This window comes from Sander lucioperca, chromosome 2 (genome assembly GCF_008315115.2).
Source record: "Sander lucioperca isolate FBNREF2018 chromosome 2, SLUC_FBN_1.2, whole genome shotgun sequence".
In the NCBI taxonomy this organism is placed as follows: domain Eukaryota; kingdom Metazoa; phylum Chordata; class Actinopteri; order Perciformes; family Percidae; genus Sander; species Sander lucioperca.
Genome location: NC_050174.1, coordinates 18993539 through 19012262, shown reverse-complemented (window position 1 = coordinate 19012262; position 18724 = coordinate 18993539). Strand labels below are relative to the sequence as shown.

The 18724-nt window shown below is 38.3% G+C and overlaps 1 protein-coding gene across 2 annotated transcripts; it reads right to left on the bottom strand.

The window, feature by feature from the left end:
• Nucleotides 1-1944: 1944 nt before the first annotated feature.
• Nucleotides 1945-18158, bottom strand: LOC116062819 (apoptosis regulator BAX-like). Of its 2 annotated transcripts, none has more exons than XM_031317533.2 (7): nucleotides 17814-18158; nucleotides 17561-17591; nucleotides 12539-12700; nucleotides 10692-10830; nucleotides 5676-5780; nucleotides 2395-2652; nucleotides 1945-2211 (listed from the first exon to the last, which is right to left on the bottom strand). In XM_031317533.2, exons 1-6 carry the CDS (start codon nucleotides 17839-17841, stop codon nucleotides 2509-2511), a joined length of 609 nt encoding a protein of 202 aa, XP_031173393.1. In that variant the 5' UTR covers nucleotides 17842-18158; the 3' UTR covers nucleotides 1945-2211; nucleotides 2395-2508. The 2 variants fall into 2 exon arrangements, with proteins under 2 accessions (XP_031173393.1, XP_035850466.1); XM_035994573.1 differs by having other exon boundaries at nucleotides 1945-2221; nucleotides 2405-2652.
• Nucleotides 18159-18724: the final 566 nt, after the last annotated feature.

Below are 18724 nucleotides of genomic sequence, written 5' to 3'. Positions count from 1 at the left end.
TGATGTTGGAGACTTCAATAGATGATTTCAGGTTAACTGCAACATTTATTCAAACAGCGAACAAACTCTCATGACAGGGAGACGCCCGTTGTACACACACAGCTGCGTGCACAAGAGAGACTGACTTGAACATCAGAATAACTCCTTTTTATACTCTTTTTATCCTTACATATTACAATCTATCTATTTCTGTGGGACCGTGTTACCTTCAAACTAATCCTCATATGGAAGATACTTCTAATAGATTCACACATTCCAGTCTATTTATTTCTGTGGGACAATGTTACCTCAAAACTAATCCTTATATGGAAGCTCCTTAGAATAGATGAAATACCTTTGAACACCTGCATGCTTACATATCCAACCTATCACCTACATTGGTATTTTTGGCTTATTGTGATGTCATTTCTTGGAGTATCTTCAAATGCTTCATATCTCTCAGTACAACCTAAGCTAAAATATTAAGTCAATAAACCATAATAATTAATAAAAATATTTAAATTGTGTCATAAATAAAAAATAAAATTGCATGTGTTTTCATCAAATCTTCCTAAATAAACACACAAAACATATTGATCCTATAAATTTCTAAATGTAGAAACATGTACATGTACAAAATATTTCTCAACACAAGTTATTTGAAATATTTTTATTATTATATTTTTTACTGTATGAGATATTTTCATTTTCATGTGCAGTGGCATTTGATTGTTTTATCTGCATTAGAATGGTGACACGTGGTTTTGCACCGAACTTCACATAACGTGATGACGTCATCACAAGCGTACGATGCAATGACATGAAAGACTGAAGCCTAGCTCTCTGCTGCTGGGAAAAAAAAATTCTTTCTTCATGCACTAAGGCTTCTGAACTTGGCTTAGTGTGGAGGCACAATAATTACGTGTTGCCACTTGTTTTCTGCTGTGAACCAGGAGGCCTTAACATAGCCAACATTGCCATTTTGGGATGTGGATGTGTCCATGCTTGGACACTTTTTGGCTAACTTCTACCAGAATATATGTTTAAATACAAATATAAATGATCTTGTAATGTTTGTATGTTGTAAATGTGTAAAACTTAAGTGAAAATTCTTACCTTTCTAACAGAATATAGTTTTACCTTTTACTTTATCTTTGTCTTTAAAAAAGTCGGCAAAAGCAAGCGAATACTGGTGAATTAGCCATGCTTTGCCACCCTTGGCCATACTTGGACAACCCTATCTCCTTGATGTGAAAACTCAATGGACGCTGCTGGTTTTTCAGGGGTATTAACCATATTAACAAGTCGGCCAATTTAACATCAATGCTGTCAACACATCCAGGACTGTACTTCTGTTCTTCACAATTAAATGGCATGCTTCAACAACTCCAAATTATGCAGTAAAAGCTCCTTAAATTTTCACTTTGAATGTAACATAATTTCACCCTATGAGCGTCGCCCAAGCATTCTTACTGCTTTCTCTCATCAAAGTTACTTTCATATATTAATTAGACACATAAATGTCTATGTACATATATGAAAATTCCCACTTAGATTCTTTGATGTGTATAAATTAATTCTAGTCGGACTTTGGGCATAATCTACTTTTGATTTTACTTATTTGACTTCGGACGTCACTACGTTTTCTTAATTTATTTTTTCTATTTAGTTATTTTGATGTGGGATTTGTTTAAAAAAAAATGTATATTTTTTTATTTAAGATAAAATACAATCTCAGTTGCACTTTTGATAAGAGACACATCTGTTGTTTTGCACAGTTTTATTTAGTCATTTGTCTGCAGCTCATTCTGTTAAAAAATTGTGAGAAAAAAAATGTATTGTGAACCAAATCGTGAGTTAAGTGTATTGTTACATGTCTAGTGTCTGAACTAGTGTCACCCTGGTTCCCTTAACAAATGCCAATGGAATATTTCCATTGGAATATTGCAGAAAATGTGGCAAACAAACGTTTATGATACTTACATGTTTTATTTTAGGAAGACCTTAAAACATAACCACCAGTGTTTCCCCTAGATTGACTGCTTGGCAGATGGGGGGATACCACAACACCAAATTCCGTTCTCAACTCAACACTTTCTTTAAATATTTATCGATAAATAGGTTTGGCAATGTGAGACTACCAGTAGGCTTACACTACAAACAATATATCTTTACTTCACCTATTCAACTGACTTTAGCAGTTTAGAAAAACTTGACTGTCCTGCTGTTACAGACGTGAACAGGGTTCAAAATTAACTTTTTCGTCCACCAGCCAAATGGCTAGTGAATGTTCAAATTTTACCAGCCACTCAAAAGATTACCATTGTTTTTTGGCTGGTGAGTGAAGCAAATCTACCAGCCAATTACATATTTTACCAGCATTTGGCTGGTAAATGGTGCTAATTTTGAACCCTGGACGTGAACTAACCACAGCCTCATTCAGTGACTCAGGGCAGTGTATCGCTGCAGTTCATGGTGGTGTGCAGCTGCAGAATGAATATAGGGGAAACACAATGGATAGTTGGCGCCTCAGAGCCTTTTGGTTAGTTTCCAGGTGATGACGCTTCCTAAAGCCAGGCCGGCGACAAAGATCAGGATGAGGCTATAGCTATGACAGCTCATTGATGACACGTTCTGCATGGATGCCACAGCCAGCTCGGAGAAACTGTTGATCTGTGGAGAGACAGCTCTTATCATGTGGTGCATTATAATCACTCCTGGAAAAAATATTTCAGAAGATAAGAATGAAAAACATTTATGCAACTAAATGACAATAACTTTTTTATTTTATTCCCAGATATCAAATTGGTTATTGTTCCGTTGCTCTGATTGGTTGTAGGTCTATCCAGTCACATACAGAGGTATTTTGGTCTATGCCCAGTGATAGCGCACCTTAGAAGTAGAAAATAAGGGGATGTTTCAGATTAATTTGCATTTGCGATTTGGTCTGGGAATGTCCGTCGGGAACTGTGTATGGTCAATGGTCATTGTGCTAAACTTCTGCAATTGTTGGGCCTCACTGTAAAAGCATCTTAAAGGACGTAATAAAAATAATAACTTTATTTGTATAGCAGCTTTCATACAATTAAGTGCAGCGCAAAGTGCTTTACAGTATGGCATTAAAAACTAAACACATTAGAGAAAAGACAACATAAGATAAATAAGTTCAGAAGAATAGAATGAAAACTATGAAGAAAAAAAAAAAGGGACAAAGCTAAAAGTAGTAAAAGTGTCAGACGAAAAAAGCTAAAAGCGAACCACATTAACTAAATGCCAGCCTGAATAAGTAAGTCTTCAGTTGAATTGTAAAAGAGTCAGCTGGCATTTCTAATGTAGCTGAGCAGGGTGTTCCAAAGTCTTGGAGCATAGTAGCTTAAAGCAGATTTGCTTGCTTTGTGGGCTACTTTGGGAACAGTTAAAATACCAGTATCAGAGCATTTGAGGGCACTTGTTGGTTGATAAGGAGTTAAGAGGTCTAAAATGTAGGAAGGAGCTATATCATTAAGGGCTTTGTGAGTAAAAGGACCTTAAAATCAATTCAAAAAGCTAGTGTAGGGTAGCTGAAACATGAGTAATGTGCTCTCTTGAAAAAATGTTTTTCCACATCCTGGTTTGTTAGTAACGGTCTTACTTTGGCCACATTTCTCAGGTGGAAGAATGCTGTCTTGGTGACTTTGCTAATGTGAGCTTCAAAACATAAATTAAAGATTAAAGACTGATTTGGTCTGATAAGCCAGGTCCCCAAGCCTATTAAAAATAAAAAAAAATAGTAGTTTAGGACTGTTTGTGCCTATTTGTTTTAAAGAGCAACGTCCAATGGGGAAACTCCAACCCTCGACCCACCAATGGTGTAACTTCATCACTCACTCTGTAAGTGAGGGACAGACTTTCCCATCTACAGTGAGGAAAATAAGTATTTGAACACCCTGCTATGTTGCAAGTTCTCCCACTTAGAAATCATGGAGGGGTCTGAAATTGTCATCGTAGGTGCATGTCCACTGTGAGAGACATAATCTAAAAAAAAAAATCCAGAAATCACAATATATGATTTTTTAACTATTTATTTGTATGATACAGCTGCAAATAAGTATTTGAACACCTGTCTATCAGCTAGAATTCTGACCCTCAAAGACCTGTTAGTCTGCCTTTAAAATGTCCACCTCCACTCCATTTATTATCCTAAATTAGATGCACCTGTTTGAGGTCGTTAGCTGCATAAAGACACCTGTCCACCCCATACAATCAGTAAGAATCCAACTACTAACATGGCCAAGACCAAAGAGCTGTCCAAAGACACTAGAGACAAAATTGTACACCTCCACAAGGCTGGAAAGGGTTACGGGGAAATTGCCAAGCAGCTTGGTGAAAAAAGGTCCACTGTTGGAGCAATCATTAGAAAATGGAAGAAGCTAAACATGACTGTCAATCTCCCTCGGACTGGGGCTCCATGCAAGATCTCACCTCGTGGGGTCTCAATGATCCTAAGAAAGGTGAGAAATCAGCCCAGAACTACACGGGAGGAGCTGGTCAATGACCTGAAAAGAGCTGGGACCACCGTTTCCAAGGTTACTGTTGGTAATACACTAAGACGTCATGGTTTGAAATCATGCATGGCACGGAAGGTTCCCCTGCTTAAACCAGCACATGTCAAGGCCCGTCTTAAGTTTGCCAATGACCATTTGGATGATCCAGAGGAGTCATGGGAGAAAGTCATGTGGTCAGATGAGACCAAAATAGAACTTTTTGGTCATAATTCCACTAACCGTGTTTGGAGGAAGAAGAATGATGAGTACCATCCCAAGAACACCATCCCTACTGTGAAGCATGGGGGTGGTAGCATCATGCTTTGGGGGTGTTTTTCTGCACATGGGACAGGGCGACTGCACTGTATTCTGTAATCTACCGGGGCCATGTATTGCGAGATTTTGGGGAACAACCTCCTTCCCTCAGTTAGAGCATTGAAGATGGGTCGAGGCTGGGTCTTCCAACATGACAATGACCCGAAGCACACAGCCAGGATAACCAAGGAGTGGCTCTGTAAGAAGCATATCAAGGTTCAGGCGTGGCCTAGCCAGTCTCCAGACCTAAACCCAATAGAGAATCTTTGGAGGGAGCTCAAACTCCGTGTTTCTCAGCGACAGCCCAGAAACCTGACTGATCTAGAGAAGATCTGTGTGGAGGAGTGGGCCAAAATCCCTCCTGCAGTGTGTGCAAACCTGGTGAAAAACTACAGGAAACGTTTGACCTCTGTAATTGCAAACAAAGGCTACTGTACCAAATATTAACATTGATTTTCTCAGGTGTTCAAATACTTATTTGCAGCTGTATCATACAAATAAATAGTTAAAAAAATCATACATTGTGATTTCTGGATTTTTTTTTTTTTTTAGATTATGTCTCTCACAGTGGACATGCACCTACGATGACAATTTCAGACCCCTCCATGATTTCTAAGTGGGAGAACTTGCAAAATAGCAGGGTGTTCAAATACTTATTTTCCTCACTGTATAGGGCTGGTCCACCTTGCTGCAGTCCAGCCAAAAACAAACTAGATATAGCTTTATCTACACTGCTGAATAATCTCATACAGTGAGACAACATGAACAACGGTCTCATGTTCCTGTGACCACAGAGCTAACATGGTTGAGGAAAGTGCTCTGAAATGAAGAAGATGGAAGAAACGAAGGCCCACATACCCATCCTCCATGTTCCCGGATCCAGCCCAGTAGATTGTTTCTGAAAAAATCTACGGTCCACCTCAGGATCTCCCTCACTGATTGAGGGAGATGGGCCTTCACCATCTGATGAACAACAGAAACACAAGGTTCATACACAAAGTGAAGCTGCTGACAAACTCTGTAGTTCATTTTAATGACCTTGCTGGATTATTGGAAAAAAACTGCAACAAATATCCAAAAATATGTGGACACCTGAATATTACACGCATGTGCGATTGTTGAACATGTCATTCCAAAGTTATCAATAGACAGTGAAATGTGCCTCAAGTTGGGTTAGCATCCCTATGTGTAGGAACAAGGAATGTGTTTTAGGTTGCAACCTACACTGCCACTATGTCACTGTTGGTAATTGTCAGCGTGTTTGTCTGGAGGTGTGTGTGTGTGTGTGTGTGTGTGTGTGTGTGTACGTTACCAGGGGTCCGTTTCAGAAAGCAGGTTTAGTGAAAACTCTGAGTTTGTTAACCCTGAGATGAGGGAAACTCTGGGTTTTCCGTTTCAGAAAGAGAGGTAACTTAACCTCAGAGTCAGTTACTATGGTTACTGAGTCTGTGAACCTAACCTGGTCGGGAGCAAGTTTTCTTCAAGAAACCTCGAGTTTCTCTTAGTCTCCTCCCTGAGTTTCTGTATGTGCACGCTTTAGTAACTTTTTCATTTTTTATCAAATAAGTGACACATCAAATGACTAACACATCATACCGCTGTACTTGTTTTGTCACATCTCACAAAAAAGTGACTTTTATTAGTATCGCCTGTATTTTTTTTTTTCCTTTTTACAGTTCTCTAAAATATTGTCTGAATCGCTGAGGGAGGAGACAGAGAAACTCGGTTTCTTCTCTCTCATTTCCTCATTCATTCAGTCTGTATCAGGCGCATTTTAATGCAGTTTGTTATCTGCATGAATAAAAACTTAATAAATAAAACTTATTGTTAGGCAGATTATAAAACATTTTTTTCTCAAACATATGTCCTTTTGTCGACAATCCCGTTGATGAAAAAGCTGTATTACTTCACAGAGAGTTTACGTCGGGAGATGATATTGAGTCCCGACTAAATGTATTTTCATTTCCACATAACCGATTTGAGAGGTATTTTTTTTCACAGTCCATCAGATATGTAGATACCTTATCCGTCCTCATATCACTAACATCCACCATCGTTAACATCCCAGCAGATTCTTTGTGTCGCATTACGTTTTTTGCAAACGGCAGTTTTCTTTATTGGTGATGCAGATCATACTGTAGGCTAATAGTAAAGCCACTGTATGCAGAGCCGTAAGAAAAGTGTGCCGCCGTCTGAAACGTTTTTTTGTATTGTTCCCTGGACACAAACCAGTGAGAGCCATTCAAAAGAAATAAATGATTATAAATGATAGTTCTGTTAATGATCATGGTGCTGCAGCCTCAGAATGGGATATAGTAGGCCTAGTAGCTTACTTTTTCGCCCGCAGGATTGCACCCAAATGAAATTATAGGTATAATACAATTCCAGTTTTCACTAGTAGGCTAATATTATAAGTTAACTGTGATTAAATATGAAATTAATACACTGTTAATACTTACACATTGACTCAAGCAGCAATTTTCTCCCACAACAATTCTCTCTGTTGCTGCAGCAGCCGCTGTCTTACTTTTTTAACGAAATACATGTTCAAACTCGCTGTTTGTGCGCATGAGTATTTCCGCCGACCCGTTTGTTTGTGGTTGTTACCATGGTGAATCGTAGAATCATGGCTCCATTCATACTGCCTTTTTATTGTGGTGGTGCACGCGCGTGAACCTACTCCGAGTTGATTGAACCAACTCATATCAGCTGTTCTGAAACCGAAAACTCTGAGTTTCCCATCTCAGGGTAAATCAACTCAGACATCAGGGTTAGACTCAGAGTTTGTTAAACCTTCTACCTGAAACGGACCCCAGCATAGACTGTATGTATATAAAAATGGACAACGCATCTTGCACTTCCTCTCAGTCTACAAAAGTGAAGGCAAAATCTCACGGGAAAGGGAACTGTCATCTTGTAATTTTCCAGAGTCTGCACAGTGGTAATCGGGTGGTGGAGATGCGGTATCAAAGTCCCACCCACACACCAATCACAGCTGTCAATCATGATGTTTAACCCCATTTTTTATAGCATTAAATAAATAATAAAAACTAAACTGATCCAAAAAAAATAACAGTTTTGTTTGAAACAGAGAAGGGAAAAGTGGAAGCCCCTATTTTTGGTCCAGTTGCTGCCACATCAAAGAGCATCTTGTAAGGTAAAACGGTTTTGTTTACAATAATCGAACTGGAATGCAGTTATGGCTCTTTATTTGGACACAGCACGACAGAGAGACCTCCCTGCATTAGCCCTATCAGCAGCTAATTGTATTGATAGTCACTACAGCATTGTCAACAGAAACACGGTCATGGAGCACACGTGTGTTCATCTTCGGACGCTTTGCTTGATAAATTCCCCTTGAAACGATGGATCATTCAGCCACTTTGGACACAGACTTTGAGTAAACTTGCTGCAGCAAAATGAAGGAATGCACACAGTAACTTCATTTGTTCATATTGTGAGTTTCCTTCTTGCTTGACACAGTTTGAATATGGTTCCTGCCGTACTGGGGACGCAGTGTTGCTGATTGTTGCATTTGCTGTTGCTCAAAGTATGAATTAACATGTGGATATGAAGTGAATCTCTTGTTTGTGAACCTAAAGTGCCCAAGTAGTGTAGTGGATTATTGATTAATGTGAACGTGTATTGTGGCTGATATTTGTGCTGTTTAAGTTTTTACATTTTTTATTGTAGTGCATGTACTAGTGGTTGCCCTCAATATGAGTGGAACAAATGCTTCTTCAATTGATGATGATGATGATGATGATGATGATGATGATGATGATGTCAAAAGAACTGTCAAACTCACTGAAAAAAGCCTTGGCATGTAAATTTAAGAAACTTCAGAAAGCAAGGAAATCCAAAGTCATCAAATCAAATTAAAAAGGTACAATCACTTTAATGAAAAAGCTCATGAAAAATGACGATAATGCCTTACAAGTGCAAACTAAGCTTGATGCAAATATTGGATAATGTAATTACGTTACATGAGCCATTTCCTTAATACCACAATCAAAATAACCATGGGTTTATTGAAGATGTCAAACAACCGGCAGACCGGTCTCACAACATGGACTCAAAAGGAACATGGACTTGGAGGAAATAATAATAACCATTTTGAAAACTTTTCTTGCCTGCCAAAAGTTACTCAAGAGTAAACATAATCTGGAACAAACGGAGAAGGAAATAAGAAAGAGGAAAGAGCAATCTGAACTTGAAGTGGAGTTAGCTGCATCTGTGGCGAAGGTAAAGGAAAAGGTTTGCAAAGCTCTGTATCCAATAAATTCCATGGCATGGAAACCTATATTAACAAAATAGAGAAAAAGGACCTACGTGCTCAAAGTTCAACAAAGCCTCTCTCATCTGTTGTAAATTGTTAAAAGGTTTCTGTATCTGCGTGAACCTACCTTGAACCAATCCTCTTTTCCTCTTGTGCCCCTTTCTTATCTATTTACTCTCACCAGTGGTGTAGTCGAGTCACCATCTGTCAAGTCAGAGTCAAGTCTCGAGTCCCCAGTGTTCGAGTCCGAGTCCAAGTCACCAAAGAAGAGTCCCAGTCGACACACCATTAACTGAGTTTGAGTCTCGAGTCCCCAGTGTTCAAGTCCGGGTCCAAGTCTGAGTCACTAAAGAAGAGTCCGCATCCCTCTGCATCTTTCGACTACAGTCGCAGGTGGAGAGCACACACCCTGCCCCTGCAAGAAATAGCTTATATGAAATGTTTATGACCTATTAGCGTTTTGTTTTATTTCTATACCAGTGATAAAACGACACTTTTAAAACGGTGCCGGTGTCTAAACGGTGCCTGAACAGATACTTTGAAAAAAATTGCTGTTAAACGACAAAAAGAACCACTAGATGGCAAAAGGCTTTTTTACAATAACACTAAACGCACCACAAGGCTTTTGTTCGGTAGTGTTTTGTTTTTTTATTGCAAGTGAACGCACCATAAAGTCCTGTCTGTGTTGTTTTTCAGAAAATGTCAGTGGGCATAGTGCAACTGCACTGTGTCTTTAGCTGCAGACTGTTGTACGTATCGGTGTTGGAATCCTTTTCAGTGAAATACAGCCACACTTTACATTGTTTAGCTGTCAGCATTTTAACTGTGTGCAGCTACTAACTAACGGTAGCTTGCTGCAGTGTAAATAGTGTTAATTAGCATCAGATGTAGCAATGGTTCTGTGTTCTCTACTGTCTGTTTCGGAGCACCAGAGAGCAGCCCAGGCATTTAAGTGGCAATGAAGTCAGCGTTGCTATTTGGTCCGGTAGATACCGGTCGTTGAGGCATTAGTCAGAAACTTCATCCAACTTCCAAGTCCTATATCATGAATGCTCGAATCCGATTTCATAAATACTCAAGTCCTAGTCATCAGTGTGCAAGTCCAAGTCAAGTCACAGGTCCAGAGAACAGCGACTCGAGTACTCCATCGCTGACTCTCACATCATCAAAGTACATTTGCCAACAATCGCGTTGGCAAATGTATATATTTGTGTGTCTCATTCAAACTTCAGAACATTGTGAACTGAACCTTGCTTCGTGTCATTTCCATCTAATTTCAGCCAAAATCGTTTCTGTGTCTTTTTTGCCGAGCACTAAGCCAAAGGAAAGAAACTATGACCTGAATGTTGAATCACAAACACTTCTGCAGAGTTCCATAGAGCTTAGGATAGCTCAGAACAGATATCCTGATGTTTCAGCACCAATCGCTGGTGATGGTAATAGTTTGTTTTCTATAATTGCAAGGCAAAATTAAATAACCAATATGCTGGTGCAACAACAAAACTCTATTATCTCTGCCAAAGAGGGAGATTTAAGTACTTTAGATTTTCACGTGATAATCTATTCTGATCTACAGCAAAAATAAGCTAACCCACCTTGACAGCCAGCTTTCCGGCGACGTAGAAGAGCACAGCAATCCTCTCCCAGTTGATCCCATGTTGAAACACTTTGTCTGCCACTGCCTTAAAGCTGTCACACTTAGAGCGGGAAGAACCAGCTATCCCATCTATCGCACTGCAACAGAGACAAGAGAGGATAGGGGCAGTTTGAGTGTTAAAGAACTTGAAAAACTAAAGAGGACTTAGACCAGTGGTTTTCCAACCTTTTTGGTCTGAGGTCCCCCCACAGCTTTGTCAGATGAACTTGTGTGTATAAAATTATTAATTATATAAAAGTATTTCATAAAATTGAACTATCAATATTTAGGTTGGTTTGGTAACTAACTATATAGCTATTAACTATTTCAACCGTTAGCTAACTATTTCAACTTTTAGCCATTTTAACTGTTTCTGTTATTTTTAGCTGATCATTTTAACTGTTAAGGCAGTTAACATTACTTTTAACTAGTTAGCTCTACCATTTATTCATTATTTAATATATAACTTCAGTGCTCGCTTGCTAACTAGTTTTCACACACTCTTACATAGCTACAACATGCAGTGTTCCGGTGTTGAAGTTGACTTAATGTTAGTATGTGGATATATTCTTTTAGTCTTTTAAATGTACATATCTGTCTATATGGTTCATACTGAATATCCATATTTATTCAGTTTTTCTTATAATAATACACTGCATATATCTATATTATTTTTACTACTATTATAAGGTTTCTGCTGCTACATTGCACATATCTGTACATGTTGTTCACACATTGTTCATATTACATAGCCATATTTATTCTGCTCTTATAAGGTAACTGCTAATACACTGCACACATTTATATTTAATTTATATTACTCTAAACCACCTTCTGTTGACCAACTGTACACTACTGTCTACAATGCACTATATTTCTTGTCCTGAATATCACATTGCACTTTTCTGCTCTTTTTGCACTTCTGGTTGGACGCAAACTACATTTCGTTGTCTTTGTACTTGTACTCTGCACAGTGACAATAAAGTTTAATCTAATCTAATCAAATCATAATTTCAATTTTTTCAAATTAGTAGATCTACTCTGAAATCTTTCCACTTACCCCCTGGCAACTGCAGAAGTATCCCCTGGGGTACACGTACCCCTGGTTTGGAATCAATGCTATAGACGTTTTCCAACAGGTTCTCACACTCATCTCGTAAAATACGGACGCTTGGTCAGGTGCCTTTGTCGTTCTTATTGACGCTAAAAGTCTCCTTTAGCGCTATAAGTAAACGCGCTTGGTCGGGACTATTGCCGTCCCTTTAGCGCTATAAGTAAACGCGCTTGGTCGGGACTATTGCCGTCCCTTTAGCGTTATAAGTAAACGCGCTTGGTCGGGACTATTGCCGTCCCTTTTGACGCAGTTATGTTAAGGAAAAGGTCGTGGGTGGGCTTACGGTTCCGTGACACGCGGGAAAAACGGGATGGTTATGTTTAGGAAAGGGTCGTGGGTGGGCGTACGGTTCTGTGACACGCGGGAGGAAAATAAAAAGCGACTATAGCAAGCGTGACAAGCGGGATGCGAACCCCGCTCTCCTGGGTGAAAGTCCTGTGTTTGTTTGACCCATCCACCACCCCAACCAATATCCTTGCGCGGAAATTCGCCCTTACATACTACTCGCTAAATCCTATCTAACTGCTGCTCTCCCCAGTGCGTTACACAAATACGCTGAAAGACGCCTTTTTCGTCACATCAGACGCTGACAGCCACTGTCCAAACGTCCTTATTTTACGAGTTCGGAATGAGAACGGGTTGCGTTTTCAGTATTCTACCATGAGCGCTGAGATACAGCGGCTCAGACTCACTCTTTGAACTCCTGGTCGCCTTGGACCTTGTCCCCGATGATGCAGATCATTTTGGCCAGCTGGGTCACCATCTTCTGCTCCTGGTCAGTCTTTAAGTCTGCCAGCGGAGTAAGGGGTGGGAAGTCCTCTGAGGGTACGTCCTTCAGCTCCTCCTCTATCACCCTGGAAGAGAACAGGATATTAAAAAACAGGCCCTGTCCCAAACTTATAGAGGGAATTAAGGGCCATAACTAAACAAATCAATACATCAATACAACAAATATGTAATTATGTAATTAAATGTCAAAATGTGTGTATATTTATTTATACTTTTAGTTATACATTTATACTTTTATTTTTACTTTCATAGTTTTATTTATACTTTTCTTTATCCATAGCATAAGTTGCTGCAGGGACAACATATCTGTCAACTTTAGTCATCAAAAGCTTCTGTTACAGACCCAGCAGGCTCAACTAGTCGATCGAGCTCTCTCGGTTTGCACTGTATTGCTACAATCCAGCAGATAGATTAAGAAGAAAGGAGGATTCATAATGTATAATATGTTCTTTTTTTAAATTATTTTTTATTTTATTATTTGGAAATATTGTAAATACTAGACATTCTGATCCACACTCACTATACCTGGTGGTGGCGGTAATCATGGATCTTCAGGCCACACAGCACGTAATGTTGAATTGTGTCAGCTGGTAAATCAAAAGAAGGCAGCCACCAGGTTCTCTCCCTCCATCACATCACCCTGTAGCCCAGTCTCATAATACATTTATGTTGCAGCCTCACTTGCTGTACGTTAGCGCTTAGAGGAGCAATTTTTTTCTGTCTCACTCAGGGCTGATATAATTCCTATTCTCTCAGCTAAGTCCTTAAAAATGTTGCATGTTCCGTTGTACTAACACTCAAAGAAGTCGGTTGTTTAGTTTTTCCGGTAAGTAACTTAACGTTACTTTTTGTTTTAAGCCTATTTACAAATGCTGTTTATTCCTAAAATGTACGTATCACAAAAAAGTGTGTTCTTGCATACAATACACAATTTATAGAATAAGATTTGACATGGAATTTGGTCACATAATACTGCAAGTCCTCAGATGAAGCATACATTCATGCACAAGCTCATATTTATGATTCATTGTGATCCACCATGTCTTAACTACGTGTTTGTATTTTACTGTAATTACAAAAGGTATCTACACTGAAAACTGAATGACCAGTGCCTACAAAAAGAAGACCTTGTGTATAGAGCGGTGTATTTTGTTGTTATTTATCAGGTTGTGGAAAACTTGCATAGACCACATTCTTAGTTTTTCAAATGGGTGTGATGATGATGCAAGAACAACATTTTTAGTTCAGCTTCTTCTGTAGAAAGGACAGACAGACTATTAGCAGTTTATTATTCTGTCTTTAATAAGAGAATTTTATAAATATTAAACTGAAACAATTGCTCTGCTCCAGCAGTCACCACCTTCACAGGTAAAAGCGTTTTTTTCCAAATTCACATAAAAAGGGTCTTCAATAGCTGGAACTGGCCCACTAGTAGTGCAACCATGTGAGTCCTGTAATAGATGTGTCCTGGTGTTACCACTTTAGAAGTATGTATTAGGCATACACAATATATATTATGTATTTTGGATTTAACAGTTAGGATTAGTAATTGACATTGCATGTACTTCAATAGTTTTTAGTTTTTAGACTTCAAAAATGTCAGTGTAGTAAAGCTCATGGACATTAGATGTAATCATAACAGTTATGGTAATTGAATAACCTGTTTAACGTGCCTTTTAATTTGTGATCACACCTTTCTGTTATGAATACATTTACAATAAACCTACACTTATTAAACAGCACCTAGTGCATTTTCAATTAACTACAAGAATTTTTTTTTTCAACTTTACTATACTGTGAGACATTTTATATGTAGCAAGCTAGGGGAAGAAACTGTTAGGTCTATTGATGTTAACAGTTTCTTGGTTTCCTTGGGAAAGGGACAAAAAAGGCAACCTGACTTGCCTAAATTTAAATTGGTCCCAGTAACAACCACTCTCTAAGTATGTGATGCTCTTGGAACAGCACACTAATATTACCTATAATATTTGAGAAACTGTTTACAAATATTTACAGCTATGTTTGACATGGGGGCAGAGAGTGTCATAGACCTTGGAGTGGTAAGGAAGAGCAGAGCTGGTAAGACCGAACAGTGTTATGGCCATAAGTGGGAAAAAAAAATGTTAAAAAAAGAAATAACACTCATCAAATAATAGACTCTGCAAAACTGTTAAAAAAATAAAAAATACTTTCATTAGTGTTGAAATGAACTCCATCGTACAAAAAAGCCCAGGGGTCTTATTTGCGTCAGAAGTGGCGTACAGACGAAACGTAGGATGTGAGTACACAGAAATATTCGGATTTATAAAACCGTGCCCACGCACGTCCTACACCGGATTCCCTTTATAAAATCACAATCGGCTCTAAATGTGGCGCAGCTTTGGCGGCTTCATGTCACGCCCATAGCTGCCCTTCAATAGTCAGTGAAATGCCCCAAATTAATATTCATTCATTCCGACATCATGCGCAGAAAGAAAGCAAAGGACTTTCACTCAATGTGAAGTTGCAGTTCTTGTTAGAGAGGTAGAAAAGAGAAAAATATGTTTGGAAGGCACAGTGTGGGCGTTACTAATGCCACAAAAGCTGTAGGTAGAGTGACAACATGTTGCAGACACAGTTAATGCCACAGCCTCAGAGGTCAGACAGTGGCCCAAATTAAAAAGAAATGGTCCGATATTAAAGTTGATGCAAAAAAACACCTAGCGCTACTCCGAGAAAGTGTTTATGCCATGGGACGCCAGACTGACCCCTCTTAGAGTGGGACTGGCACAGCGTGGTTTCTTCGAGTGCTCCTCTGTGTTGCTGGGCCCAAAACAGCACAGAGATCAGGACAGCTCGAGGAAGTTGGAACTGGCTCTGAGGCCACTCATCCTCGTTTGCCAGCAAGTCCTCTTACTGTCAGTCTCCATTTGCCACACAATCTCCCAGCTGGCATTCGTCACAGTGCCACTGAGTGTAAAAGCGCGAAAGGCGGAGGTATGTCCCTCTTTGGCTAATGTATTTTAAAGATGAAGGTGCAACATGGCTGCCGCCATTTGAGTGACTCGCTTCTAAGTATTCTGAATGATTCTGAATGGCAGATTCTACGTGTACGAGAAGATTAGTTGGTGGAAGTAATTACACATGAATGAGCACAGAACAAAGGGGATTTTGTTAAGAATCAACTCAAAAAATTACTCAATGGAGCTTTAAGGCATTGACAACCCCTGTGTTTTTCATTTCGCTGACACTAAGTTAAAAGTTAGGAAATGAAATATTCGGTTTGCAGAACTACTTTTAAAACAAAATTAACGTTAGCATGTTTTACCATATGTGGCTGACAGTTAACAAGGTAATGTTAACTTAAGATGAATTTACTGTTACTCCGCTTATATGTAATATAACTGTGGATATGTATGCAAAGAGCTACTAAGACTACTTTAACACTTAGCTATAAAGCTTACCCCAAATTATATAAACTAACTTTGTTAGCTCTTCTTTTTCTTATTATTATCCTTATCTTTGATTGGTGCTTGCAACCAGGTTTCAGGTGCTGGCTATGGGGGTGTGCGCTGCCATCTTGAATTAAGCTAAAGCAGTAGATTAAAGTTTAACCACCAATCACAGGGTAGAGCCTGGCCCCTGACTTTTGATGACTGAAGTTGACAGATATATTCTGTCCCTGCAGCAAGTTATGCTATAGATAAATAAAAGTGTAGATAAAAGTATAAGAGCATAAATACAAGTATAAATAAAGATATACACATTTAGACACTGTATAATTATACATGTATTTATTTATTTATTATTTAGTTGGTTAGTTAGTTATGGTCCTTAATTCCCTCCATACAAACTGACCCCTACCCACTAACACTATACTGTGGAGTAGGGCTAATGGTTTTCCTGAATCGATTCAATTCCAATCCAATTCCTAGATTCTCAGAGAATTTATGCTGTAATTTATGCTGTACATTGTACAAACAAGTTTGCAACCCTCAAACATGTTTTATAATGCAACAGGTTAATGTTCTCATTAAGAATTGACCCCCAAAAAATGTTTGTGGTGAAAAGGCATATATTAAACAATCAATTTTGGGATTTTATTAATCTCTGCGATTTAGCACAAAATAAATGAGCATAGATTATGGATTGTTGATAATCTTAAAAGTAGGTTTTCACATACAAGGAAATTGCACTTTAACTTTCCAGAGGCTGATGACGTTTCTTAATTTATGGTCTTCCTTATGAGTCATGATGCAACACAGTTTATGAGAGGTGTGATTTACCGTAAGAGCGCAACAGCTGTTACTGTGAAATGAAACTGAAACTTGCTTTAGATTAGAAAATGTTTTGTTATTTTCATTAACAAACCAAGTTTCCAAAGCAATGATTAGTGAGTGAAGTGGAAGTAAAACAAAATTTATGATTTACAGAGTGTGTTCAGCTGTGCTTTAGATACACTGGGCTGAAGAAATGACCGGTTTCAGTTCAGGGTAAATAACATACATTTTCCCAGTTAATCATTTGGTTTGCAAAATGTCAAATTCAAACTTGTTTTGTCCAAAATGGAAAAAGGCAGCAAATCTTCACATTTGAGAACGGCAATATTTTTGCTTGAAAAATTATTTAAACAATGAATCAATTATCTAAATTGTTGTTGACTCATATTGTGTAGCTCATCTTATCTCTAATCATTTCAGCTCTAGTTTTGAAATATGGTACGATGTGTGGACCTATCCAGATGTCATCACAGATGAAATGGAACCTTTTACTTTATTTTAAAATATCTATGATTAATCAACCAATCAGCCCTTCTAAATTCAGTGATTAATCGGGTTTTTTTGTTGTTGTTATGGTCTCATGTTATTTTAAACTAACTAAATGACTGTTGATTGAACACAACTATCTTGGGCTCTATAACTTGAGATCAGAGAAAGGAAACTTACTCTTTGATCAGGGCCTCCCCTATCCTCGCATCTGAGGAGGAATAAAACAACATTAGTGTGCACTACACGTTCAAAATGACACAAGGCAGCGTTAACTTCTGGCTATCTAAATGGTTACAATGTTGCCACTGTGGTTGTTAGCCTACATGTAGCCGCGGGCCATTTAAAAATACAGAAATAAAAAATACAAATGTTAACTTCCGCAACTTGAATTTGACTTGAACTACTACGTTGAGTGCCACAGAAAGCTTACCTGACATGCCGTTTCCTTCACACGCCATGGTTTGAGGAAAACTATTTAAAAAAAAAAAAAAAAAAAAAAACTTCTAGAGAAACTTTTTTTCCCCTACAAACTCTGCCTCTCTCACACAGTCAGATAAAACCTCATTTAAAAACGTAAGGCGCTATTTAAAAAAAAAAAAAAAAAAACATCCCAAATGAAACGCTTACTATATTTTATATAAACGAACCTCCATAAAGAGACAATACATACACACATCGAAAGTGTTCTGTTCTGATTCCTGCTTTAAAGAAAAACACTGGGCGGCGCAAATCAACTGTCCTTGACTTAAATACATCCGTGTAGCAACTTGAGTCATGTACATAGGTCATGTTACATTTAGGCCTACATTGTCCCTGCTTCCCCTAATGGCTACACTTACTGGAAAAGGCTATGCGTGCTAAGTCTACGCGCTTTGTGGTCAGCACTGCTTTGCCAAATCGATAAGTTGCATGCACAGTAGTCTCTCGGTGTTTTTTCAAGTAATAATATTTTTATTAATATTTGTTTGTTATTTTTGGTTGTTTATTTTAAAAGTTATTTTTGTGTATGTAGACTACTTTTGTGTTCCCCCCGTTTTTCATTATAAAATGTATTCATACATAATGTAAAAAAGTTCCCCGCATTATCTTTTTTTAAGTAGGCCTAGATATAGAAAAGTATACAGAGCTATACATAAAGTCAAACGAATAGAAGAACAAGTTAGAACCAAAGAACCAAAATAAATTAATATCAAACATGCCAGGGGTTAGCAAAGAATAGAAAATAAATGAATTGAAAACATTAAATAGGGAGCACAATCTTACAGTTTTAATTGCTTTTTTGTTTGTGTAGTATAATTGTCTAGATATATAGCACCATTTCTTTCTTGAACACATTCACTT